The 27391-nt window shown below is 32.1% G+C and overlaps 2 protein-coding genes and 1 long non-coding RNA gene across 3 annotated transcripts; 1 reads left to right on the top strand and 2 right to left on the bottom strand.

Moving 5' to 3' along the window:
* Positions 1-878: 878 nt before the first annotated feature.
* On the bottom strand, positions 879-12558 carry LOC149908849 (uncharacterized). Its single transcript, XM_090120381.1, has 15 exons — positions 11954-12558; positions 8429-8701; positions 7742-7892; positions 7069-7235; positions 6821-6915; positions 6209-6383; positions 5717-5924; positions 3982-4128; positions 3459-3622; positions 3151-3248; positions 2759-2899; positions 2467-2553; positions 2102-2258; positions 1702-1828; positions 879-1267 (listed from the first exon to the last, which is right to left on the bottom strand). Exons 1-15 carry the CDS (start codon positions 12021-12023, stop codon positions 1135-1137), a joined length of 2193 nt encoding a protein of 730 aa, XP_089976507.1. The 5' UTR covers positions 12024-12558; the 3' UTR covers positions 879-1134.
* LOC149908850 (uncharacterized) lies at positions 4224-5195 on the top strand. Its single transcript, XR_016456698.1, has 2 exons — positions 4224-4370; positions 4675-5195. It is a non-coding gene; the product is annotated as an uncharacterized LOC149908850 (long non-coding RNA).
* Positions 12559-17059: 4501 nt separating the features above from the next.
* LOC149908851 (leucine-rich repeat-containing protein 40-like) lies at positions 17060-26219 on the bottom strand. The gene is made up of 11 exons (XM_090120388.1): positions 25921-26219; positions 25635-25819; positions 25116-25319; positions 24646-24769; positions 24002-24171; positions 23032-23174; positions 19690-19872; positions 19174-19317; positions 18622-18810; positions 17664-17855; positions 17060-17218 (listed from the first exon to the last, which is right to left on the bottom strand). Exons 1-11 carry the CDS (start codon positions 26081-26083, stop codon positions 17113-17115), a joined length of 1803 nt encoding a protein of 600 aa, XP_089976514.1. The 5' UTR covers positions 26084-26219; the 3' UTR covers positions 17060-17112.
* Positions 26220-27391: the final 1172 nt, after the last annotated feature.

The following is a 27391-nucleotide window of genomic DNA, read 5'->3' on the forward strand; positions in this document are numbered from 1 at the left end:
TTTTTTTGAGCTAGAATGAGCAATCGCTCGTTTGACGTTGCGCCGGAGTAGAAGAACTTAGAAGTAGGTTTTCTGATGGTTTGCTGTTATAAAATAAAACCAATTTTTGTTAACTATGTAAGAATAACTTTAATAAGAAAAACGTAAGGAGAAACGATATAAATGTCTTCAAAATACTGCCAATTATTATATTTGTCACATTAATTATGTCTGGATGTTCAGTCGAGTTATGTTGATATCAAAACTAGATACTTAATTATCCTATAACACTTAGGGATCATTAATCATACACATATCCATGAATCTCTCATTATTTTTAGAAGCACTGTCGACTGAGAGTAGTGTTCATTTCTGTACAGATTACTTCTGTTGCACAGATTTTTAACTTTTAACATACTTATTTAAAGTGGAAGGCCAATGCTTACAATGCCACTATTATGTGTACAATGTCAGTCAAATACATGCTCCAATAGTTTCTATATAAGGTATGGCCGTGAATCTGCCAATACCGGTGTGGTTAGATGAAAAAAAAAATTCAATAAAATAGTATACAAATTCAAAGCAATTCTTTCATTTGATTTGAATAGGTTTTCCATTTGAGGAGTCTATTCTTCCTATGAAAAATTCATCGTTAAAAAATAATACTTAACTACGTACGTTTTATTTTATGTTATTACTAGCTGTGCCCTGCGGTTTTACCCGCAGTGCTCCACTCTTGTTGGTCTTAGCGTGATCGTATATTATTATTAGTCTGTGGCGTGATGATATATAGCCTTCCTCCATAAATGGGCTATCTAACACCGAAAGAATTGTTCATATCGGACAAGTAGGTAGTTCCTGAGATTAGCGCGTTCAAACAAACAAACAAACTCTTCATCAGCTTTATAATACATATTAGTATAGATAGTTACTTACTTATTTAATATAAAAATATTTTTTTAATATTAATTATCTCATTATATACAAATTTTAGGTCAAATACAATTCTTACACATTTTTTGCAGAGTCATTTGCTGTTTTAAAATGTTAAACAGAGTTCTAATAAAATTACATGTTACGAATGAACTAATTAATTACTTAATTGAAAAGTAAAGAAAATGAGTACTATTGGTGGTTTCTTATTCTAATCATCAATCATGTGGCATGCAATATATCGATATTCTGATCGGGCCAATGCACGCGGCGGTGGGTCGACACATTATCAAAGCCGATATTGTCAAACGAATGATAGTCCTTCTGCATGTTCATTTCAGCTAGATTCCTATACCTGGAAATAAAATACACTCTAGTCAATGTGGTTAATCAATATCTCTATTTATAATAGGAAGATATTCAAATTTTTTAAGAAATATAATTTTATTATGAACCTATTAATATAATATAACCTATCATATAATCCTTTATGACTCTCGATTAAAATCTTAATCTCTATTAGACACAATTTGTTAATGTTTTTAATTAAAAATGCATTTTCTTTAACGACTATTAAATATTTGAGCCGGTCAATACCCATTAAAAAATAATCAAGTTTTTCTACCTTAGAAATAACGCTCGAATTAAATAGATATATTCTCTAATAAAAATTATATTTTTTGATTAAATAAGAATAATCGGTATTAGATTAAAATGATTATATTCATGCGACTTGCACACGAGCGATTTATTAGACTCAAGCCAATATAGAATGGAAAGACTGGATACCTCTTGACAAGCACACAGCAGCCCAACAAGAGCAGGACTTGCACGGCGAGCCACGCCAGCACCAGAGCTACCAACAGTAATTCGTGCACGCACACCATTGCGCTGTCACCTACTTTCGTATCTTCAGCTGCAAGTTAACAATCCGATCATTCGTTCAATACTGTTTTGAAATTATAATAGGCAAATTATTCTCTATGTAATTTTCACATAAATTTAACTTTTTATATTTTTTTCTGATTATTTTTATTTCTATTTTTGCACGAATTAATTCATCCTTATAAATCGTATCGTTATTCTTAACATATTTAAATATAGAGAGACTCGCTGTTTTACTGATTAATCACATCTGTAAATAAAAGCGATATAACCATTACATAAAAAAATTATAATAAACTGATACCTAAAGAGGCCCGGTGATCAGCTCGAACAAGCGTGTCAGCGGAGAGGATGTCCCTCGCGCCCACGACCATCTCCAGTTCAAGCGGCACCCGTCCTGCGCCACCCGCGCACAACGCTGACGACCCGCCTTGCGCTACTAGGTTGGGGCTCCATGCTGTCTGAAGTTAATATTTTTTTTAATATATATTTTGACAAGGACTTTGCCTCACACCAAAAATAATTTTAATTAAGATAAAACAACTTGTCATAAGTATAACTGCACAGCACATATTAATAATGAATCGTCATATTCAAATAATTACTTATTTTCATATTTTTTAAATAAATTGTATAACTCTTCTTTTATTTGCTTCATAGTTAACTCACTTCTTGTCTCACGGTCGCAGCAAACGCGCTATCAGTTGGATCAATCGTGGAATTAGTCTGCCGGGAACTTCTTATACCACAATTTACCTGTGGAAAATAACATTTTAAGCAACTTCATTTTAGAAAGGAGTTATTTATTTCATGTTATAATAATTTGGAGTCCCAAAGCATGTAATTCAATGTAGTTTTAACATATGACATACAATACATTGGTTTTTGTTAGTCTACACCCGTGCAGAATTTTTCAGGATATAGTATTTCAGAAATATGTAGTAACATGAGTTTTCCTTACCGGAACACATTTATTTTCGCAGAATCGCACCATAATGGCGAACCTCACGACGTGTGAGTTTGGGAAGCGGAAGGCTTTGAAACGGGCTGAAAGACGCTGCGTGTTGCCCACGTACGATCGGGTAAACGATGGGAAGTCTACCTGTGAGAATAAGCTTATCAATATGAAGTTTTCAGAAAACATATGAACTTAGTTGAGCTGAACAAGTACCTAGTAATTACTTAAAAGCATTAACATTTTTTTTTCTAAAATATACAAAACTACGATGATATCTACGATCTTATTTATGTGAGTTTTTTAGATCAGTTAATATTGATTCATTGTAATTACTTGTCTCAAATTATGCATTATTTTAACAAACGTTCATAATGCGAAAAACAGTCATTTTTTACCTGTCCCGTTGGGCAACCTCTACTATCTAATAGTAACACAGAGCTATCTCCCATCCTTGACGATGCCACCAAGTGATAAGCTTCTATTTCGGTATCATCTAAAAATTATAATTATTTTATATATTATGATGTATTTATTAATTCAATTGATAGATCGTGATTTAGAAGAAAAAAAGGATAATAGCAAATTTAAACAGCTTGTTTAGCCATCCCGGAACAATTTACAAATATAAATATATTATATATGTAGCATGAAAACACAGTTACAATACAATATACATACATTATGTATAAAAGCTACATTTTACCAGAAGTCTCAATACGTAGTTCTAGCGGTTCCCCCAACGAGACTGCATTGGTACCGCCGTCTGTCACTGTCCGCACCACGTACATGCTGAGCGGCGCCGCCCCGGCACCGAACACCGCACTGGCACCAGCTTCCGCACTTGATTCACTCATTAATGACGGCCTACTGTGGATTTGGAATGTTGTAGTTAAAACCTTTGTTATTCTTCAGCTTCAATAATCGTAAAACATTACGTAGACTACGAACAAACATTTTAATCGTAATAAGTAGGTACATCCGTAGGTACAAAGAAGGTCCATCATTTTTATTCTGGTTGGGTTGGCAATAAATAAGTTGATAGGCGTCATCTACTAAATATACTCTAAAGGTTTTTCAAATGCAAGGAAACAGATGACCAGGAAAAATATGCATATTATGATAAATAAAAACAATAACATTTACCTATTATTCTAAATTGCGTACTTAACAGTAAGGACATCTCGGGTTTTATGCTCATAAATCCAACTCAAGGAAGGTAATATTACCTGGTATCATGAACAGAGACAGTAGCGTCAACCTTGGTGTAGCTGCGAGCACCACCACCTGGTGAACATCCCACCCGCACCCAGCGGTCCCCAGCTGTCTGTATGATGGGATTGTTCTGAATCATGAGCACTACGTACGCCATGGTCCTGGAACAAATAACTCCAAATGTGATACTTTTAATGAAACGGCTTATGATAGGGGAGACCGAGGGGTTTTGAAACAAAGGTGAGTTGAAACAGTCTCGATTTCTCCGAACTTAAAACTGTTAGCGATCTGGCAACGTCTTTTTTAACCAACTCCCGCCACCAGCTATCGCGTCAGTTCATGCCGATGACGTCAGTTGTGCAGTTGTGTAGTTCTGAATGACATGTGCCGAAAATCGTAAAAAGTAAGTATTTCATGATTTTTTACGATGCTCGTATTTTAATATTGGTATTGTTTTTTGGGTTGAGTTATTTACGTTTTAAAAACTTATTATCTATTGATTCTTGAAATATACTTGGTAAATTTGATTTCTGTGTATTTACTGCTTGGTCGTGATTTGAATAAAAATTGGGAGGTTTTTTCTCACCGAGGTGATTTGAAACAGACTGTTTCAACTCTCCTTGTTTTCAATTTAATATCTGATTATAGCTAAAAAGTACGAAGATTATCGGATTTTATTGTTGATTTAATGTGTTTATTTGTTTAAGCATGCCTACTGGATGAACTAAAGCAAGAATAAGTTAAAACCAGGCTGTAAAACTAAAAAGGTTAAGGTTGTCAAGAAACGAAGATAGTGATGAAGAAGAAGAGGAATCCTGTTGTATTTGCTGTATGGAATCATATTCAAATAACAGATCCAAAGAAAAGTGGGCTCAATGTTTGAAATGCCAATTGTGGGCTCATGAAACTTGTGCTGGTGGAGAACTTTGTCTTTGACATTTTGTAGATTATTGTTCCTTAAATAGTTTATAGTAGGTACTGATTGTAATACATACTTAAAAAACGACTGATTATTAACTATTTTATGTCAAAGATTTAGTTTTATAAAAATGTAAAACATTTTGTTGATTTGACTGATTATAATTGATGTTACGCATGTTAATTTTTGGTTATTTAGGTGTTTATTATTTGTATTAGACCTACTTGACTGAAATGTCATTAAAATATTACTTATAAAAGTCGTTGATTACTTGAAAATATAAGTTTTAATTAAAACCTTTGAATTAAATCATCATTTTTATTTTGCAGCTCCTATTACTCCCCAAAATCATTATGTTTCAACTCTCCTCGACCTCTGTTTCATCTTACCTCGGTATGAGGGGAATTGAAACAAGTTAACTTGTTACAATTAAGTCAATTTTTAACCACCATCTTTAACGCTTACCGTTTATTTATGCTAACCATTCGGAAGTGTATAGAATAACCTATCGATTGATACCAGTACCATAAGATTTCTGATAATAGTATGAGTTATATCAAACAAAACGTGAAAATTGTTTCAACTCCCCTCGGTCTCCCCTACTGTTGAATTGTTATTTCACTATGCAAATAGATTATGATTTAAAATATACATAGTTAGAAATATAGAAATAAATCAAGTTAGAAAATTGTCTAAATTGTCTACGCAAAGTAAAACTTCTTATATTTCGCTTAACAGAAACTCAAATACAAATCCCATATAATGTAATGTGGTCACATTTTTCTTATCATTAAAACACACAGCCCGCATTTCCCTATAATTAAACATACCTATTTACAACCCCATTAGGTGTTTTAGTGATCGCATACGCAAAGTTGACATCGCAATCCCCATGTAATGGTAGCGATAGTTTCACAGTACCAGCGAAGGCTTGCGCACCGCACTTCTCACCATTTCCTGGTACATACATTCTGCCTTTGAATGCGCCGCGTGGACGATATGTTACTACAAGATTGGGACCTTCACAATCCACCGTTACTGAAAATAAGAAAAATCTTTGAAACACATACATGTTGCCCTTTAACATATTTAACATAATCTAGAACTAATAAGTACTGTATTAAAAATAGCATAACAGGTGAGGACAGCCTAAAAAAGTATATCTCCGTCGCATATATGAACAGGTAAGGTAATAGCACAGACTAATAATAATATACTAGGTAATAGGTAAAGTATTATTTATCAATATTTAAATTTCTCAATTATAATAGCTGAGCCGCCGTATTCCTGACTGAAATTCTTAATGAAATCATTCAACTCACTGTTAAGACAAATCACACGACGGTAATAAGTAGCAGAAGATACTCGACGCAAAAGCCAAGACCCAGTTGTAATGAGGTCCTCGCTGTGCAGATCACAGAGACCTCGGGGTGCCGTCGAGATAAAGGAAAAGCCACGGCATATGAAACGGTCCTCATTTTCGCAAGCTGTTTTACACTAGAAATATACTTTATGCAATTACATCGTAACTTAAATCTTTGGGTGTATAAGTTACCTTTTCAATTCCTAGAAATTACTATATTGTTATTACATTATTGAGAATCAAATTAATTATTAAATTTTAAATTTATAAATACTATTTCCAGGAAAACTATAATGCAAAATGCATAAGAAATGTAGACTGTCATGTAAATCGTAAATGATATTGCTAATTTATGCATATTGGGCTAAAAATGACACACCAACCCGCGTTACAGGCCAATCCTTATCGGTTCTACATTTTCGTAATATGTAGAGCTAAGTTGTTTTCCGATTACTCAAATGCGTGCGATTCTTATCTAATATAGTCACGCATTGCAAAGGTAAATTAGTTATTATATTTTAAAGTCTATGTACATTGAAACCGATGATTTATTATTATTGGTAAGTCAAACCTCATCTTTTGTCGCGTTTTTGATGCTTAAATCTGTCCTCTTTAGCGTCTGATTATTGTACTCTTCGTAGGAACATCTATCTATTTTTTTCGGATCTGAAATCAATGAAGAATGCCAAATATATTTTACAATCCATTAACCAGCATAGGAATAACAAAGTTTTTTACCCAAGGATACGCGATACCGAAAGAAATCGTTTGTACGACTTTCTTCGACTATGAAAAACAACGTAATCAAAACATACTTACAGTCATGTCCACATTCATTTTCTATGTAAAAAGTATAGTAGTTTGACACGCGGTAGGACTCGGGTTCAGTGAACTTATTCTCTCCATTCAATATACAGTTTCCTATAACTTTGTCAGACACAACAAACGTGTCTAATGGGCTGTGCGGATCTATCCATTGCGCAGACCTGTGACAAGGCGGAAACAAATCAAACTCTGATATTTCCGGAAAATTAAGAAAAACAAAGTTTAAAGAAGTCATTCAAGTTTCTTTGAAAATAAATATGAACAGCTTACTAATACATAAACAACATAAATATTACTTGTATTGATAAAAATCAAAGATACAAAAAGCTGATTCCTACTTATAAGTACGTGGTTCATTTCTTTTATGAAAAATTTAATTGTATAAACTAAGGCTTTGTTAATGAATTATTTTATAAAATGAATATTAAGTAAGTTATTTTCATTTTTTAAATGTAAGAAATAAAATGTTCTCTACATAAATATAGATAAAACGATTAGATAAATTATTTATTTTACCATTGGATTTTAAATCATTTTTATACAAACATTTTTCAAAGAATTTAACAACGACGAAAATATAATAAGAAAATACTTAATATGATAAAAATATCCTTGTAACATAAAATAAAATATATATGACTCTATCCTTGTTTTGTAATTTTCGCACCTGTATAATTTCTCATTTGAGGAAAAAAGCGCATCATAGCAGTCTTGTACAGTCGCATTTAGAAGTACTTTTACATTTGAGCCATCAGAGTTAAGGTAGTATCCTGGAGTACTTTCTAAGGCCCACCATCTTTTACTACAGCCAGTAGGTACTAGAATTAAATATTATTTTTGAAATCAGATAATTTTTTTAACAATTTTTACAAACAATTTTTTTTAATATAATATATTTGAGAGTTTTGAGACTAGCTGCTCCGCGCGGTTTCACCCCCGTGGCTCCACTCCTGTTGCCCGTAGCGTGATGAAATATATCCTATAACCTTCCTCGATAAATGGGCTATCTAACACCGAAAGAATTTTTCAAATCGGATCAGTAGTTCCCGAGATTAGTGCGTTCAAACAAACAAACAAATAAACAAACAAATATATAGATTGTAAGTATAATGACAGTAAGTATATTACAAAAAATATTTATTTGTGCTAGTTACTTAATTGGCTCGACAGTTTTTCTGTTTTTATTCTAGTAGTATACAAATACAATAGACCGTGTAAATAATTTTTTATCTATATTAAATGTGAATATGTACTATAAACATAATCTACATAATGCTTATCTATTAAATTCTTAAAAACAATTATATTAAAATCACCGTTACCATGACTAAATGGCAAACAATCGTATACTAACATTTTAAACAAACTTTGGTGAAGTATGCAGCGTCATTGTCCGCTCTCAATTGAGAGACAGGTGACGCGGCGAGGCCCTGGCAATTGCCCTTCGTGTACGTCACAATGACGGACGCACAGTCCTCAAGGTCCCTGCATCTCGCCAAGCAGGCCCCGGTGAGGGACTCTTCGTCTCCACTTGCAGAATACATGAACACCGGCCTGGCTTTGTCCGGTGTCATGCCCGACCATCGAACAAAGCTGCTCGATTCGTGTTGACGACACGCGATCGCATCTATAAGGATATTTATAGCATAGGACTAATTAAATCATTGAAGCTGATGAGTTAATACGATAAGATATTTTTTAATTTTTATCAGAAAATTTAACATTTTTTTTTCTCTATAAAATGAGCTCTTTTTTCACGTCTTATTTATTATTTAGCTCGGGAAATTATGTTAATTATGTGACTAAAACAATTGCTTATTGCGTACTTTTACGTATTATATTGATATATCATAATATTACTTCAAAAATCACATATTATAAGCTATGTCTCAAAAAATGAAATCCCTACGACACAAAGCAAGAGAGTTTAACGGGAGTGCGGCTCAGATTTTTTGTTTCTGATTTTAAGCCAGATATTTTACAATATAATATCAAGCTTAATTATATCGAATCAATACATTCATTGCGATACTTATATCTGCGGTTGATAGCTCGTGTCATATACATAAATAATGTACATTAGGATGCAAAAATTTAGCAAAAGGAAACCTGTTAGCACAGTACACCACAGAGCAAGTAATACAGTACACTATTAACTCTTCTGAAGACATCACGTAAGCAAGGTAAGTATTTTTTATTTAATATACAACGCGTATAATTATTAAAAAAATATTAATTTTATGTCTTCTGAAATAAATTGTTGTTACTATTTTGTTTTTTATCCGAGAGTCTCTGAGAGACTTTTTTGAAGAATGTAATGTTTAAAAATATTTTAATTCAGAATTACATATAAAGATGTAAACATTCTATATTCTATATCATGTTTAAAGAAAACAATTGAAGACTATATTATAATTTATAGTATAAACGGATGTCAGTTAATGTGCCTAATTAGTTATGTACCTACTAGGTAAATTTAAAATATGGTAGGTACTTACTTATGAATATAAGTTTAAGTTACTATTACAAACTAATGACTTTAAAAGTAAACAAAAACTGTTCAATAAAATTTTATTAAATAAACCAGTTTACATTCATCTGTCATCATACCTATGTATAATTTATTATGATTTATTTAGGTGGACTAGCTAATAATTTTTGGCGACATAAATGGCGATAAAATATTATTAGTGTTAAAAAGTATCATGGGATGCTGTTTGGCCAAGCACCTCTCATAAAATTACGAGTACCAGCCAGTAGTACATTTTTGTGATTATTGAACACTTTAAACTTTAAAAGATTCTATTTTTTTACAGATGATACATCGACGTGTTTTGAACATATTTATCATTATGATGATAATGGTATTAGCAGCGGCTGTATTGGAAACAAAAATGTGTCCTACTAATTCCATTGCTATTAAAGGTGCAGGAGGTACCGTGCGATGTGTACCAAAAAATTAATTTAAGAATATTTCTAGCTATCTCATGACCTATCCTGATCTATAAATATGTGGATTAAAAGCAGCAAAGGCCCAGTATACTTAACCTGTATGATTAATCTCGAAATTTATTTATAGAAAATTAAAAAAATGTCAACCTTTGAAATTGAAATAACTATTGTTGTATCTAAATGCGACCAATTATAATATGTGCTATGTATTCCGATTTCCGACATGTGAATTATTTTTATTGGAAATAAAATACTGTATGTACAACGTTGTCTAATATTCTTTTTATGATTTTTCCCAAACGGCACATCTAATATTCTTTTTTAATTTGTAAATTAGTCTTATGTATAAAAAATTGATAATGTAAAACCTAAAAAAAACAAAATATGTGCTACGATTTAATAAAGTCGTCTTGTCAATGAATATATTAATTTTAAATCGATCATGCTATTAAAATAATTATTTTATTCTTGAGTTGTTCCGATAAGACGTTGAAATGTTGTTATCAATTTAATTTTATTACGTTTTTTCTAGGTCCCTCTAAATAATTCCAAAACATAATAGCCAATTCAATTAGTTTTCCTATCGAACCTATATGTAGGTAGGTATAATATGCTCACAAGTGGAATGAGGAAAAGCTTTTACTTTCAATAAAATCTCTTTATCTAAAAAATACACATATATGTATTTTAACCGGCAGTTTTGCAAAGCCTACGGCCGCACCATACTGGGCGTGTTTTATTATTCGTGGTTTCTTTTTGAGACAACGTACAAATTCTATCTATATTTAATACTAGCTGTTCCCCGCGGTTTCACCCGCATTGCTCCGCTCCTGTTGGTCTTAGCGTGATGATATAGCCTATAGCCTTCCTCGATAAATGGGCTATCTAAAACCGAAAGAATTTTTCAAATCGGTCCAGTAGTTCCTGAGATTAGCGCGTTCAAACAAACAAACTCTTCAGCTTTATAATATTAGTATAGATTAAAATGAATGTTTCACTGTATATCCTATAAAGAATCGTCTTTTATAGAAACTTCAGCTGTCAGCAAAGTGATGTGCATGAGCCCTTTAAGGTTTCGGACTACGGAGTTGATTCAATCAATCTTCAGCAGTGTGCTGCAGGCTAAATCACGGTGTAAATGTAAAACAAACTGTATCACTGAAACGTAGGTACCTAATGGTGATGAGATATTTGACGCAAGTGATAATAAGCTAAGCTCGCTTGATACAAATATGGAATTAAAACTAATGATAGAGCATATCTTATTGAAATTTTATTTTATTGAGTAGGTACCGTATATTATATTATCTGTGTATGGTACAGCTATATCTACTTGATGACGGTCAACACGCCACAAATAAGCAAAGCTACTCCAATTGGATAGGTTGGTATGTCTTCCTCATTGCACCGCTTTTTAAAATGTAAATGGTGGGACCTAATTAATTATTACTTACTTTTTGTAATACGAGGCTTTCTTTTTATATATTGACAGTGCTATTCTCCGTCATTGGCATTAAAATTGATATTAATTATTAAATAAAGAAAATAAGAAACCAGTACGTTATATTTATACCTACCTATGTCTTTATTTTTTAAGAACCTAAGAGCAGGAAGTTTTACGAACCTAATCGTTGGACAGACGTGAGACAACGTAACATGTATTTTTAAAATGTTATATTTTAATTACTATAGGTACATAAATAAAATAAACTTATAAGTTATAACTTTAAAATTACAACTTAATAACAATAGTCGACGTGACAGCGATAGCTTTAGATAGAGCAATCTCGAAATTAATCTTGTTATATTATGTACCTAGTTATTCTTTGCCTATAGGGTTTTAAATAAATAAAGTACATAGTTGAGGTATAAAAGTCATTAAATAGATAAAAATTATCGTAGGTAAAAAATATCAGGATATACTTACTTGCACTGTTCACAATTACACATAGAGCCAAGGCTCTTAAAACTATATTATTATTTATTATATAATACATTGTTTACACTATTCACATGCGCTCGGTAACTTAACTAATTTACAACTCGCGGACGCACTATTTGTCCTTCCGTAATGTTCATCATCAAGTTATTTAATTTAAAATGACAATTTCAAACGAGGTTTAAAAATTGTCACTCTACTCTCGTATAATTTTCTATGAATAACGCAGATACAGCTGAATAAACATACTGACGTCTTCTATTTACCTACTTATGTATTCTTTCAAAAGTACAATGAGACTAGAGTTTAAAAAAATTGCATCGCCATGTACGTCGAACTGTTGCGATAGTAAATTCGTCGTGGAAAAACAATTTTCCGAATGCACGTAACGCGTTTAAACCACTGTTTACTGAAATCAAAGTGCAGCCGTCATGTGCCGGTCCCCACTCCTCAGCACGACCTTGCAGTTATTATGGTTTTACAGACAATTTACAATAGAATGACGAGTCAACGATAGTGAAAACGAATGATAATACGCTCGTTTGACGACAAACTACGTATTTTGTAACGGCCACGGCATACGGGCGAAGTGCTTCCAGTAATAACAGAGCCACTGTTTTACCGATAACCAACATTTTACTTCGCATCATTACGAAACCATCCGTCATAATATTATGCTCGTTTGTCAATTTCATCATGCTGGTAATTTGCATAATTGGTGAGGATCTTGATATCCGTCCGTCTCCTATTGATAGAATATAATGAAGGGTTTACGGCTAGACAATATTGTGTAAATTGGTGCCTGTAGTACAATGTCAATCACTTGGACTGCTAGCCCTTGGCTCTAAGTTAGCTTATGGTAGAGGATTGATGGGATTGATGGGATTTTCAGGCAGGACCTTTCGGAACTACGAACGAGAATAAGCTGCATATTTTAGCCCATTAAGTTGACAAGAAACTATAGTATAATGCATGTAACTACTTAGTTATAGGTAGGTATAATTCCAAACACTCGTAAAATCATAACAAATTATCTGAATTCTGAACGTCACTCCATTCTAGTCACATTCTAGTGGATAAATAAAGTCTAATAGTCGATCTATGAACGTTTAAAAATATATTATATTATAAACCATACTTTAGCATGCCACCATTTATGCTATGACCTATAAAAGTAATCTGTTATGTTAATTCGACTACATTCAGTATTGTTATGCTAATGCTTCACCGAAGAATGCAAGCCGATCGCGTGCGTAGACAGACGAGCCAAATAAAAACTGTGAACTGATCTATGGTGTTCAAGGACTATTTAAAAGTTATAATAAAACATTTCATAATATGTATATATAATTATATATGTATCGGAAATCTGAATGATGACAGGAAAATCTATTTCGTGTTACCCGGATGAAAGATTCTAGGTATATAACCAGACTAATTTTGTATCTAAGACGTAAGTCTTACATCTTACATCTTACATCTTCATACATATCTAATCGGTCAATTTTGGACGAAAGAGTAATAAAATCCTCCTCTCTCCAACTCCCTTCTTCACATATGACATACTTACTTTCACGTATATGACATTTTAGGAAAAAATAGGATAATATAAAATAAAAAATTGACACTATTCCATACCAAGACCAATAAAGGGTTTTTGTGTTGGCAATAAAACAACAGTACTAGCGATAAATAATTTATTGTGCGCTTATGATTATGATCAAAACAACTTATAATTTACTCTCACATTAACACGAAATGGCATTTGCAATAGCAAAGTGGTAAATAAGCTATTTAGCTATAGTCCTTTTCACCTATGATGATTCCTGTGACACTTCATCGTGTTCCGAATTACGAATTTTATGTTTAAAAAGTCAAAATAATTTTAGTGCATAATATTTTTATTTTATGGCGGCATTATTACCAAAAATATAAAAATGAAACATCTTAAGCTTATAAATCAAAAACAGTATTGTTTAGTTTAATATAATGAAAAATAAAATAAAATAACACAAAAATATAATACCTACGCAATTCGTGTACATGAAATGGATCGTTGAAAAATCATAGAGTTGGAAAATCATATAATCGGCGCCCATCTTGTGATCGTTTGTCAATCGAGTCAATCGTCTGTACGAGTGCGTCAGCCTTGTATACAAGTTGCATTTTTATATTGATACTTTACGTGGTATTCTGTTATTGTTACTAATTGTTATTGTTGACTTTTTGTTGCTGTTGTTTGCTAAGTTTCCTTAGTTAATTGTTGGCGAAATGCCGAAAAAACTAATTTTGGTACTTTAGGCTAAGGACTCACGAAGCGTTTTACACCCGCGCCCGCCGCGGTTGCGGAATTGAGTTTTATTTTCAAAACTCACGAGACCGGAGTTTTTTGCGGTTACGCAGCCGTCGCGGTTGCGATTATCGCTCGCAAACTTGGCGTTTGATTATCGCAAAACGAACGGTTGCAAGACGGGCGGTTAAACGATTAGTTGAGCTCCAGACCGCCATGGACCCGCCGCGGCTGCGGGACCGCGAACCGCGCCCGCCGGTAATAGATGACCGCCGGTGCAGCGGGACCCGCAAACAATCGCACACGCCGCGGGCGTAAAACGCGTCGTGAAATGTGCTTTAATTTTTTACATAAATATCTGTATTCTACAAAGGCTGCGGGCCCGCAACCGCGGCGGGCGCGGGTGTAAAACGCTTCGTGAGTCCTTAGCCTTATTCAAATCGATTTCATTTCCATATAGAATATTATCGATTATCGGAAACAATTGATACGATTTCAGTAACCGACATCTCTACACGTGTCAAAAATCGATGTGTCACAGAAATCATCTTAGGTGGAAAGGACTATAGATTGCTAAGCTACCAGGTACAATATGAATGTGTTTTATAGCTTTAGAGTTTAGGCAACTACGGTACAATACTATAAATTTGGGAATTTGTAAACAATTCATAATTTTATTTTAATATAAATGGTTATATTTCATAGCAAATTACATTGGGGTTTAAGCTTCATTATTTATATGAGTGTTATATTTCAGACTAGTATTTTAATCAGAATTACAAAAATATTACATCTATTCATTCAACATATTTTCATAAATGCAAATACATCTCCTGGAATTAATGCAATAACAACAATTTGTAGAAATATCAACGTTTTCAAATATATGACTTTACTATTCTTAAATCTGAATATAATTTTCAAAGTTATCAAAATATCTTAAGAAGCAGGCATTGACAGACATGATTAGCGAAGTTTACCTTGCCGTGTGTAAGGTACGTAAGGCAAGAAAATATATTGTCATACAATTTATTGAAACAGAAAATGATTTTTTTTATTACTGTGTTTTAAAAGCTAACAAAACTATTTCAATCTCTAAAAGTATGTGAATCTAATGGAATACAATCTTATGAAACTCTTGTCTATGGAAATTATTCGTACGTGCAACCCCAAAATAGAATTATTATTGTCTATCATTTGTAATTTTAACTATTGCCTTAACAATTTTCATAATAATATTATCACAATATACAGATGCAACCAGTAGGGAAACTTCATACAAACGTTCGAAATGGCTCACGCACACAAATAAGCGTGTTTACGAGAATCGTAAGGGTATTATGACAATTATTGACAAATATAAGAATACTCTTACGATTCTCTTAGTTGTGTTCGTGAGCCATTTCGAACGTTTGTATGAAATTTCCCTACTGGTTGTATCTGTATATTGTGATATATTACTTTGGACCTTATCTGCAATGAATTAAAGATTATAATACTTTGTTTGGCTATGTTTACTTTAAGACATAACAAAAATACTTTATTAACGATAGTTTGTATGATTATTATTTATTACAAAAATAATTTTTATTGTAAGGTACTCGATTTCGATTTTATTTCTAAATAATTCTTAAAACGTGCATAAAATAAATGTGCAAAAAAGATGGCACAATATTCAACACCATGTAGATTTAAAGAATACAAATAAAATAAAAATAAATAATAAGCGGTGATGGCTATATTATAAGCAAAAGGAAAAACCATAAACAATTTTAAATGATGATTGCCTCCTATGACTAGTAGATTTTTTTTTGTATACTTGTTAATATTATATATGTAGGTATTGATTATACTTTAACCATAGCATCTTTTAATTCTGACCAACATTACACTTGGTCGACATAATCAATGATATTATATTTTATATGAACATAATCTGTAATACAGTCACAAATACAATAATGTACTTTAAATAGTCAAAAAAGCACACACGATAATTAGTACGAAAAAATTATAAAAAATGTCTGGAATAATTCAAGCCAGGAACTGAATAATAACAATATTTCGTTTTATATCAATTACAGTAAATAATACATTAAATATATTCCAATAATCAACAAATTTAACAAATAAAAAATATAACAAATAATATATTCGGCGGTAATCAGGTACAAAACAATTATCATTTGGTAATTTTAGCTTTGGTTGATTTTTTTATAATTACAATCACTAATACAAATCAAATATAAATACGCAACAAAAAATATCTTCCTGACATATGTAAATACTTCAAAATTTTCATTTCTTGAACATTAACATCTCAACTTTTATTTATTGTTTCTAAAAGTCTTTGATTAGACAAAAGTAATCATTTTTATTAAATTCTTTTGCTCAGAATATTTAATTCAACTCGTTCAAAAATAATTACTTTTCTAATTCAAAGACTTTCTTTGCCCATTCTCAATTCGAAACCTTTCAACATATTCTTCAATGGCCATACCATTATTTGGCACCAATATATTGAGCGTCACTTTTTAAAATGAATATCTTAAATTTCACAACCAATCAAATTTGATACGTCTCGGATATACGTAAAGCTAAGTGCACGCGATTTCATAAAATATAAATATTTTCACACGCACTCAATACACATCAAAAAAAGCAAAATCGCTCAAGCTTGTATATATTTTCGGCCAGCATTTTCTTCGTAGTGCTTTAAATACGTCAAAGCAGTCAAGAAAAGCGGTGTTCCGAATTAGAATTGTGCTTTTTTGGAACATTTTTTTTTATTTACTTTTTTAACATTTATCTTCTTTTTTTTGGAACGTTAAAAGACTTCAAATTGAGAACGTTCGAACTAGACCGGTATTCGGTCTCTGAGGTACGACAAGATGGACGCCGTGCCCTTTGCCAGAATCGCGTGTCGAGGCTGCCTGAAGCAATTACCCATCAGCTCTAATGACCTGGAAATAGGTCATTATTATAATACCGGCCACTTTTAAAGCGATTCAAAACATAATCATCGTTGACAAGGAAAACAACAGCTTCTAGATATCTATAATAAAAACGATGCTGATATAAATGTATCAACAATCGTGAATATCTTGATGTATATTGTAATTATACTTTTAATTTTAACAGATTGAACATATTATGCTCCGTATTTCTACGAATAATGCAAGTAGCAATATTTTATCCCAAATATAACGGTGTTAATCACATGATATTAAGATAAAAATGAGTTACGAAATTATAAGTTTTGTACATTAAAATTGCTATTTTACTAGAAACTTTTCATACTCTCTGTTCAGTTACAATGCTAACTTTCAGTACTCGAAACTATCTTTCTAGAAATTTGTCAAACTCCCTAATATATCATTTCAATAAAAAATTTTGCTCCAAACTCACCTCAAATGCGTAAAGTTCCCCAACTCAGGTGGCACACTCATAATACTGTTATTGGTAAGATCTAATACTGCCAATCGCTTTAATTTAGCGAGAGCATCTGAAGATACATTGATCTCAGTTACTTGGTTCTCAGCGGCCAAGAGAATCTCTAGATGATCCAACTCGTACACGCATCGCGGGATTTTTGTGAATCTATCGAAAATAAATAAAATTTAAAAATGTATGCGTGTACTAGAGTACACACGTAAGAAGTGAAACTTCTTTATGACCTTATTTTTCAAAAAGTAATTTACTATATGCAACTTTACAGAAATACGTCAATCACGCGTATAAGGCATAAAAACAAGATGGCGCGTAACGAAAAAATGTTACACTAAATTTTTTTCCAACCCCGATAAAGAAGTTTCACTTCAAAAATAACAAGGAAAACTGACTTGTGTTAAAATTAAATAAGATCGCGTGTTATAAGGGTAAAAACCTAAGTGTAAAAGTGTACATGTAAAATGTAAAAGTGTAAATTCTATTTTTTTTCCATTTACACTTAAATGCAAGTTACCTTCATTTATTTTTATAACTTAGGGTTGATTCAAGGTATAGCTAATAAGATAATAAGGGATTAGGTTAAGTGGTAAACTTAAATCCGCTTTACTTTTCTATATTCTTTGTATAACTATATTCTTATAATTGTTAAGATGTTTTATGTAAGAATACTAGCGGTCCGCCCCGGCTTCGCCCGTCGTACCTACATGTTTAAACTATCCTATCTCTCAAGTTGTATCGAACTGCACATGGTGTGCGAATTTTATTATAATCGGTTAAGTGGTTTAGGAGTCCATTGAGGACAAACATTGTGACACGAGATTTATATATATTAAGATTTTAGCTGTTATAGCAAATTAATCTATAAGTACTTTTAATACCAAACATAAAATAACATAGTCTTAAATCCTATACTCACTTATTATTACAAATCACTAGTTCTCTCAAGTGTTTCAAATCACCCAATTCAATAGGTAAATCAGCAAGGCAATTTTTGCCCAAGTCAAGAAACTGCAAGTGTTGTAAAGCACCGATTTCCGGCGGTACGCTCTCTATACTATTCGATGATAGAATCAGTTGTGATAGCCATTCGCTGAGCATGGTAATGCTGAAAAATATTTTTCTTAATATAATCATAATTTTTTAAATCAAAGCGTATCATCAGATGCAATCCTATAAGTTTGATTTTTTATTGATTTCACGTTTAACCATTAGTGGAAAGTATTATAATTTATAACTAAATGACTTCTTTATCGAGTACACAGATATTGCCGTATACCCGCATTTTTGTAATTTTGCGCAATGCTGTTTTCTTCACCCATTGGATATTAATTTAATATTCGATTAGATTTTGTGCATCATTTAGTCAACACTTACCAACCTACCTTACATTTTTGTTTCATGCAACAAAACCTATTGTAAAATCAAAGAACTAAAAGACTGAAGAAATGTCACTTAGTCTCATACTAACCTAGCAGGTATAGCAGTGAGTTTATTCTTGGATATGTCAACGATATGCACCTCCGCGTCAGCGGCTGCGCGGAACACGTGGTCCGGGATGCACGTCAGCTCGCGGCCAGGGACCATGAGCGACTGACTTTTTTTCATCGTGTACCTGATATTTATGTGATGGAAAACATTTGTTTATACTCTCACTTTTATTGAAATTACCTTAGAATCGAACGAAAATGATAAATGTATTAAGCAAATACACAATTTATGGCCGACTCGAAGGACCACGTGAAAGACTGGGAATTTACACTCTTACGATTTACGCTCTGTGAATAAATCATTATCAGCACATAGAACACATAGAATCATGAAATCAGTTACACACAGAATCATGAACAATATTTTTGAAAACCACGGCTTCATTCGCGTGTGCAAAAAGTATCCTTAAAATTTATAATTTTATTTTTTTAGTATGATATGTAGCATTCGATTCTCCCTAAACATCATATTTATATCATAACATTATGGGACATACTTATCAGGCCATTCCGCTTCGTATCTGGTCTCAGAGACAACTTCTTCACCGATCCTGTCCCTCAGATATTTCATCATTCTATCCGTACCACCACGAATTACGTCTTGTCGCACAAACGATAGTTTGTTCCCTTCCATATTTATACTTTGTAGCTGAGATAGGAGTCCTAAATTCCTTGGTAACCTATAAATAAATAATATATGTTATCTTGGAGGCAATTTATACTAGACAAATTATAAGAGGTATTTGTTTCAAACTCAAACTCAAACATTTATTCATTCAATTAGACTTCTAATAGAAGCACTTTTGAAACGTCATTACATATTTTAAAATTTACCACCGATTCGGAAAGCAGTATCTACGGAGAAGAACCGGCAAGAAACTCCATAGTTGCTCTTTTAAATCATGTCAGTTTTACAATTTTACAAAATACATATGTAACATCATAATATATTATAACATGCCAAAGAACTGTCCTGTGGTTTTTTCGCGACAACCCTCCATGGGTTTTTATCGTCCATATATTCCTGAATACTGTAGTACGCTCTCTGAACTAGTACATTTTTTATATAAGTTTTAAATTTAGAACTACTAAACTCTTTAATATTATGAGGAATTCTATTGTAAAAGCGTATACCTTGACCCATAAATGAATTTTTAACTTTAGCTAATCGGAAAAATGGCATTTCAATTCTATTTCTGTTCCTTGTGCCATAACAGTGTCTATCTCCTACTCTTGTGTGTAAGTCGGCGTTTTTGTGTACATGCAAAATATTATTAAATATATACTGTGATGGTACAGTAAGGATACCAGTATTCTTAAAGAGATCTCTTAGTGAGTCCCGAGCACGTAAATTATATATAGAGCGAATGGCTCTTTTCTGTAAGATAAATATAGTTTCTATATCTGCTGCCCTGCCCCATAGTAGAATTCCATAGGACATAATACTATGAAAGTAGCTGAAATAAACCAATCTAGCTGTATCTTCATCGGTGAGATGCCTTACCTTTCGGACTGCATATGCTGCTGAACTGAGCTTACCTGCAACGGTGTTGACATGGGCTCCCCACTGTAGTTTCTCGTCCAATGTTAACCCAAGAAATACAGTCGATTCTGTAGGGTGTAATACCTCCCCGTTCAAGGTAATATTTCTGCTTAACTTTTTAACGTTTGGTAGTAAAAATTCAACACAAGTTGTTTTTTTGGCATTTAATAATAAATTATTAGCAGTAAACCAGTCGGATATGTGTAAAAGAGCACTGTTCACTTCGTCAACATTTGGGTCATGCCTATCCACATTAAAAATTAATGAGGTATCATCTGCAAACAGAACTATTTCACACCTATCCTGTAAATAATAAGGTAGGTCATTGATATATACCAAGAACAAGAAGGGTCCTAAAATAGATCCCTGTGGAACACCAATGTTAATTGACGCACCGCCAGAACGTTCTCCATTAACAACTACAGTTTGTATCCTATCATGCAGGTATGAGGCTATGAGGTTCTGAGCTTGTCCTTTAATCCCATAGTGACTAAGTTTACGCAATAGAGTACAATGTTCCACGCAGTCAAATGCCTTGGAGAGGTCACAAAATATCCCCAAAGCATTTTTTGAGTTTTCCCATGCCTTATATATATGTGTTAGTAGTGCAACTCCAGCATCTGTGGTTGAGCGCCCCTTTGTGAAACCAAACTGTTTGGTGTGCAGCAAATTATTAGATGCAAAGTGACTAGTCAATTGGTTTAATATTAACTTTTCGAATACCTTACTTAATGTTGGTAAAATCGAGATAGGTCTATAGTTGTTACAGTCTTCTTGATCGCCTTTCTTAAATAGAGGTATGACTTTACTAAGCTTTAATAAATTAGGAAATGTACCATAGTCACAACACTTATTAAATATAAAAGCTAAATTGTTCGCAATATTTTCTATTATATTATTAACATTCACAGAACAAAAAAGGATTGATGGATGTTGCACTATGAAACACACGCAATACTAAGTCTTAATGATATGGAAATATGGTCGATTTTCAAAGATTTTCTAGTTGAAGGTGATGGACATGTTTTGTGCGTGTGTATACATAGGTATATTTTTCATTCATAAATATATTTGAATCACGGAACAGACAACTGTTACAAAGATTATGTTAATTTATGCAACTTCCCATTTAGCATATTACTATTTAGGTACTATTCACATCATATTATTGTTTCTAATGAAAATATAATTTCCGAGGATGATTGGAGGGTATTGACAGTAATTCTAAAATACAAGAAATAGATTTGAGATAATGATGATGTTTATTATTTTGAACTTGTTGCCAAATTATCTATGTGTACTAATATTATAAAGCTGAAGAGTTTGTTTGTTTTTTTGTTTGTTTGAACGCGCTAATCTCGGGATCTACTGGTCCGATTTGAAAAATTCTTTCGGTGTTAGATAGCCCATTTAGCGAGGAATGTTCTAGGCTATATATCATCACGCTACGACCAACAGGAGTTGAGCCACGGGGGTGAAACCGCGCGGAGCAGCTAGTCACTACATAGTATAAAACAAAGTCGCATTCTCTGTCCCTATTTCCCTATGTCCCTTTGTACGCTTAAATCTTTGAAACTACGCAACGGATTTTGATGCGGTTTTTTTTAATAGATAGAGTGATTCAAGAGGAAGGTTTATATGTATAATAACATCCATTAAATAGTGGAGAAGTACTGTTATTTTTGAGGTTTCTAATGTGATGTCGTAAATAATTACATTTTATCCGCTTACATTGCAAACGCAGGCTGAACCCTACGAGTTTTATCAAAATAATGTACTAAGTATTGTACACATTAAAAAGGTCTACAGAAAAGTCCGCGATGGCATATGTCTATCTCTTATGGATAACCCACAATAACTTTTTTTTGTCATTTACTTTTTACGACAAATAATGGCTAATTTTCGAAGCGATTTTAACCAATACAGCATTAATCCTTAACCAATTAAATACCTTGAATACATTGTTCATTCAATATAGATCTATATGGCCCTTTACACCGTATGATTTAAGTGAATATTTTTGAAGATATTACGGATTTAAAAATTGCGGGGCGTACCGTTTGCGGCGGTACCGGCCGGCCGGGCCGCTATGTTTTTATATACAACGTTAAAAGTTTTTCTGTAGTGTATTTAGTATCAGCATTGCACCCGTGCGAAGCCGGGGCGGGTCGCTAGTTATAAATAAAAATATAATTTAACCGACGACGCGACGTTCAAAACAACGGTTTGACGCAAATAATCTTGAATGCAGAAATAATAAATATCCCAAAAGTATACTAATTACTTAAACACTCACTGATTTAAATTATTATTGGTCAGATCGAGTCTTTTCAGTTTCTGTAACAATGATATGTTGTCAGGCAGAATTTCCAATTTATTGTCCCTTATATTTAATATATTCAAGTGCTGCATCTGATCGCAGAACTCTTCGGTAATCGCCTGGAAAAACAATACAAGATCAATTGATATTAATCGCGTTATTTTTGTCTCGCGTCATTGACTTCGCACATTCATTACCGGCATTGTGAGTTGGAAATAGAAAATGTTACATAATAGTCATAATACATTTACATAACTGGGTATAAGTTAATAATTTGCATGTAAAACGATAAAAAGGTAAAGCATTTGTATAGATTACAAATGTTTCAAATCTTTGAAATATTTTGAGAAGAAATTAGTTTCCGGGAAGTCTGAATTTGATGAAATGACACTTTTTAAATTGATTATATGTATATACCCTTTAGAAGCCAGCGAACGTTGGATATCAAACATTTATATAAATTAAAAACTGTAGCAAAACATCATAACTAACTGAATTATAAATTATTCAATCTATTATTAAAGAGTAGGTTTAGAGAGTAGCCTGCTTGTGATTATCGCAAAGTAATTAATATGTAACGGTTATATGATACTTCGGCGTTTGAACGCGACCGCATCCACTTTGAAACTCGAATAGTTTTAACAGATTATTAAACAAAAGGTACACGTGAAAAGAATGATAAATGATTACATGGACATTTTATAAATAGCGTGAATATATAATTTGAATAGCCTTGCTAAAATTATGACGAATAAAAAATTGTCCAAATGCTAATAAAAATAAGACATAAGACACTTATGTACTAAAAAGAGCGTGTAAGAGCGAGCGTAAGAGAGAGCACACGTGTCAGAAGTAAAACTTCTTTGGCAAGATTCAAAGATACAAAATTATAGATAAAATTTTACTCTCAACGGGCCTAAAAAAATTTCATTTCAAAAATATTTACCTTAATAAAATTATTAGCTAAGTATATTTCCTTCAGAGCGTTGCATCCGTAAAAATCTGGTAACTCTTCAATATTATTATGATTGGCGTCTAAGATCTCCATTTTCCTCAATTCACCCATTGGTGGTAAATTCTTTAAATTATTATTGCTTATATTAAATTTCTTTAAATCTGTGAAAATTAACTTAATACAGTTTTAGTTTCCTAAGCTATATTCTAAATCCTATAAAACATTGTACATAATGGATTTTTTGTGTTTCCGTGACCCAAAATTATACATTAACACAAAATGTTTAAAAAAATATCTCAATGGAATTGATCAAATATGCTGTTGTTTACTGAATTATAAAAATATTTAACTATTATTTTATTACTGGCAAAATATTTGGTAAAAGTTTCAGTATCAGTTATGGCGCGCCATAAATGAATCAGCTTGGTAATATTTTGTTCAAGTAACTCTATTATATTTCAATAAAGGGGATCGGCTTACAAAGATGTACAAAGCAAGGTCATGGCAAAATTCAAATAAAGAGTGGCATGGTAAATTTTTTGTATAGCCTCTGACTTATTCTACAATTTTTATTCATTTTATCTCATATTAATAAGATGAGGATTTTTTAGGTATCAGTTTGTGATATCACTTACCTCTCAAATTAACAATATCTGGAGGAAGTTCCACTAGTTCATTGTGAGATAAATTGAGTTCCACCAATCGCACCAAATAACCCATGCCTGGTGGCAATGATGACAGTTTATTATGTGATAAATCCTGCAAATTAAATATTTATGAATAACAAATTTAAAATTTAAGCATATAAGCATTTGCATACCAACTTTACTTTTAATTACTTACTCTAAAGACTACAAATAAATAATTCAATTCATCTGATAAATAATATTGTAAATTCCTTAGAGATAAAATATTTTATTAGATCTGTTGAAAATAAATGATATGAAATCCCTTAATCCTTATTCCTTGATTACTTTTAATGATAAGAATAGTTTTTTTTTCTCTTTGCATTTTATTGCTTTGAATTTTTTAATTTTAATGAGTGGCTCATTAAATATGGCTACAAAATATTAAATGAAATGATTGGTTTATTAAAGTAACTTACCAGAAACGTTAACATGACTAAATCACCAAAATCAGGTACGATTTTAATAAGCTCATTATGTGATATGCTCAGCCACCTCAACTCTGTTAATTTGTAGAACTCTATCGGCAACTCCTTCAATTTGTTATGGTCTAAGCTGAGATTTGACAAGCTCTTTAACTCTCCGATCTCTGGTGGTAGGCATGTTAAGGCATTATCGTGTAACTGAAAATATATTGCCTCAGTCAGAGAATATGGTGAATTAGATATTTTTCAAATTTCGCTTGAAGATGGAACATTAATTGTTTGGTATATTTATGCTTTTAGCTTTTCTATGTTGGGTGATGCAAGTTATGGCAAGAAAGCACAGTTTTATTTATCATTATGCTATTGGAGTAAGCGCAAATATTGATATATTAGTTTATATTACAACTATTAATTAATAACAGTTTTGATAAACTAAACAATACAACTTTGATTCAAATGTTAAATATTTCATGAAAAATACACAATATGTTAATAACACGTAAAAGAGTTTACCTTGAGGGTAACAAGATCTTGTAGTAATTTGACATTTGGCGAAATTGCCTTAATGACATTGGAACTGAGATCAAGCATTTTCAAGGGCTCACAGTTCCACCAATTATTTTGGTCTGATCTTGCAAAATCTACCTCTTTGGTATCATCCATAACAAGTTCGTCGATTTTCCACACATTTTCAGGAACTGCGAGAACCAAATAAGTAATTTTAAAGAATAAATTGCCTATGTTTACATGGGATTTATCTTATTAAATAAAACATTTCAAACTTTAATTTTAAACTCACCGCTCCCTAGTCCCCTGTTGCATAAACTCAGCTGTCCTGTCCGCTTTGCTGATTTAATTAAGCCAATTGAGAGCTCACTATCATCTGCTTTTTTATCTTGAAGGTGAAAAACAGATTTATTACACACTTTAACTCTTGATTTTATCGGTGTTCGTCGAGACATAGCAGTTGTTTATTTATAAATTTAGTTTAATAATTAATATTAGTTCAAAAATTGTTTCATTTACATAAACATTTAATTTATTATGTCTAGCATAACACTGCGTGCAAAGTGCATCATTTTCGAATTTCCATTTGGATTGGAATTGACAATTGAATTGAATGACTGATTGCGATTTGTGAAAAGACATTGACAAATCGATTATGAAATTTTTGACAGCCGTCATTAGAAAATGACAAAAAAATTACATTATTATACCTACTGGGATCGGGAGTTACCATTTGAAAAAAGAAGAAGAAAAAAAAGAAGTACATTACCTACATTACATTACAAACATTACCACATCAAATTTAATTAGACGATGTATTTCTAGAGAAGAAAATATTACGATCTAAAATAAAACTTATTATGTATTAGTAAAAGTTGAAGCTTTTTCATTTTAAATCATAATGTTCTATAATTTTATTATCATAGTAATTAACAATATTTACCAAATGGGTGGCCGTAATTTCCTTGGGTTCCTATGGACCTATCAGATGCACCAATTTCAATCATAATTTTGATTTACCGTGAAAGTTCTGTTCAAAAACGAATCATATTATTTCTATGTTGACTCTACTCCAGCTCTAGCTCATATTATTTAATTTATGTATAAGTAGTATAATATTAAATAGTTACGCGCATCACGCATGAACTAACTTCATACGGCTTACCTATGTTAAGCTAAACGCTTAAACTAGTTAGGCTAGTCAAATTACCTGATAGAATATTCTGATTGAATCGTATTCACAAACTGAACAGCGTATGATGAGTGTTCTCGACACTTTACCAGACTTTACCTACATTATTTTTTAAAATATGAACCTATTATATTTAAAAAAAACTGAGCTTTCAGCTTAATTATTTGAGAATTGACTGTCAATTTATTATAATAGATAAAGTTGTCATCAAAATACAGACCTATTTTTTATATTTATTAAATATTTTGAAATTTTAGGTACATAACAGATTAAATTATAATCGAAGAGGAAACTACATTATTTTATTTATGATCCTTCATTGTATTTTATCAGGAACCGAAATGAAATGACACATCTATTTAGAAAGTATATATTAGGCGGACTTATTGCTTAGAAGCAGTCTCTTCCAGGCAACCATAAAAATAAAAGACATATACGACTATTTGTAGGTAAGTTCATTATTCACACATCATATTTAAATTCATATCTAATGAGTAAAATGGCAATAATAACTTTTTAAGAATAAAACGTTAAATAATAATTAAAAAATAATTTAAAACCCAAAAAAAAT

Source organism: Colias eurytheme, chromosome 4, assembly GCF_061535395.1.
Source record: "Colias eurytheme isolate Ceu_HAF_F1 chromosome 4, ilColEury1 Martin Lab GWU primary, whole genome shotgun sequence".
NCBI classification, from domain to species: domain Eukaryota; kingdom Metazoa; phylum Arthropoda; class Insecta; order Lepidoptera; family Pieridae; genus Colias; species Colias eurytheme.

Coding starts and splice junctions, on each gene's coding strand:
- LOC149908851 (XM_090120388.1), bottom strand. CDS start 26,083: ATGTCTCGACGAACACCGATAAAATCAAGAGTTAAAGTGTGTAATAAA. Junction 23,175..24,001: donor TAGCTAATAATTTTATTAAG/GTAAATATTTTT, acceptor TTGTTTTTCCAG/GCGATTACCGAAGAGTTCTG. Junction 19,318..19,689: donor GAAGCGGAATGGCCTGATAA/GTATGTCCCATA, acceptor CATAAATATCAG/GTACACGATGAAAAAAAGTC.
- LOC149908849 (XM_090120381.1), bottom strand. CDS start 12,023: ATGTATTATATAATAAATAATAATATAGTTTTAAGAGCCTTGGCTCTA. Junction 2,554..2,758: donor GCGAAAATAAATGTGTTCCG/GTAAGGAAAACT, acceptor TATTTTCCACAG/GTAAATTGTGGTATAAGAAG. Junction 1,829..2,101: donor TGATCACCGGGCCTCTTTAG/GTATCAGTTTAT, acceptor GTTAACTTGCAG/CTGAAGATACGAAAGTAGGT.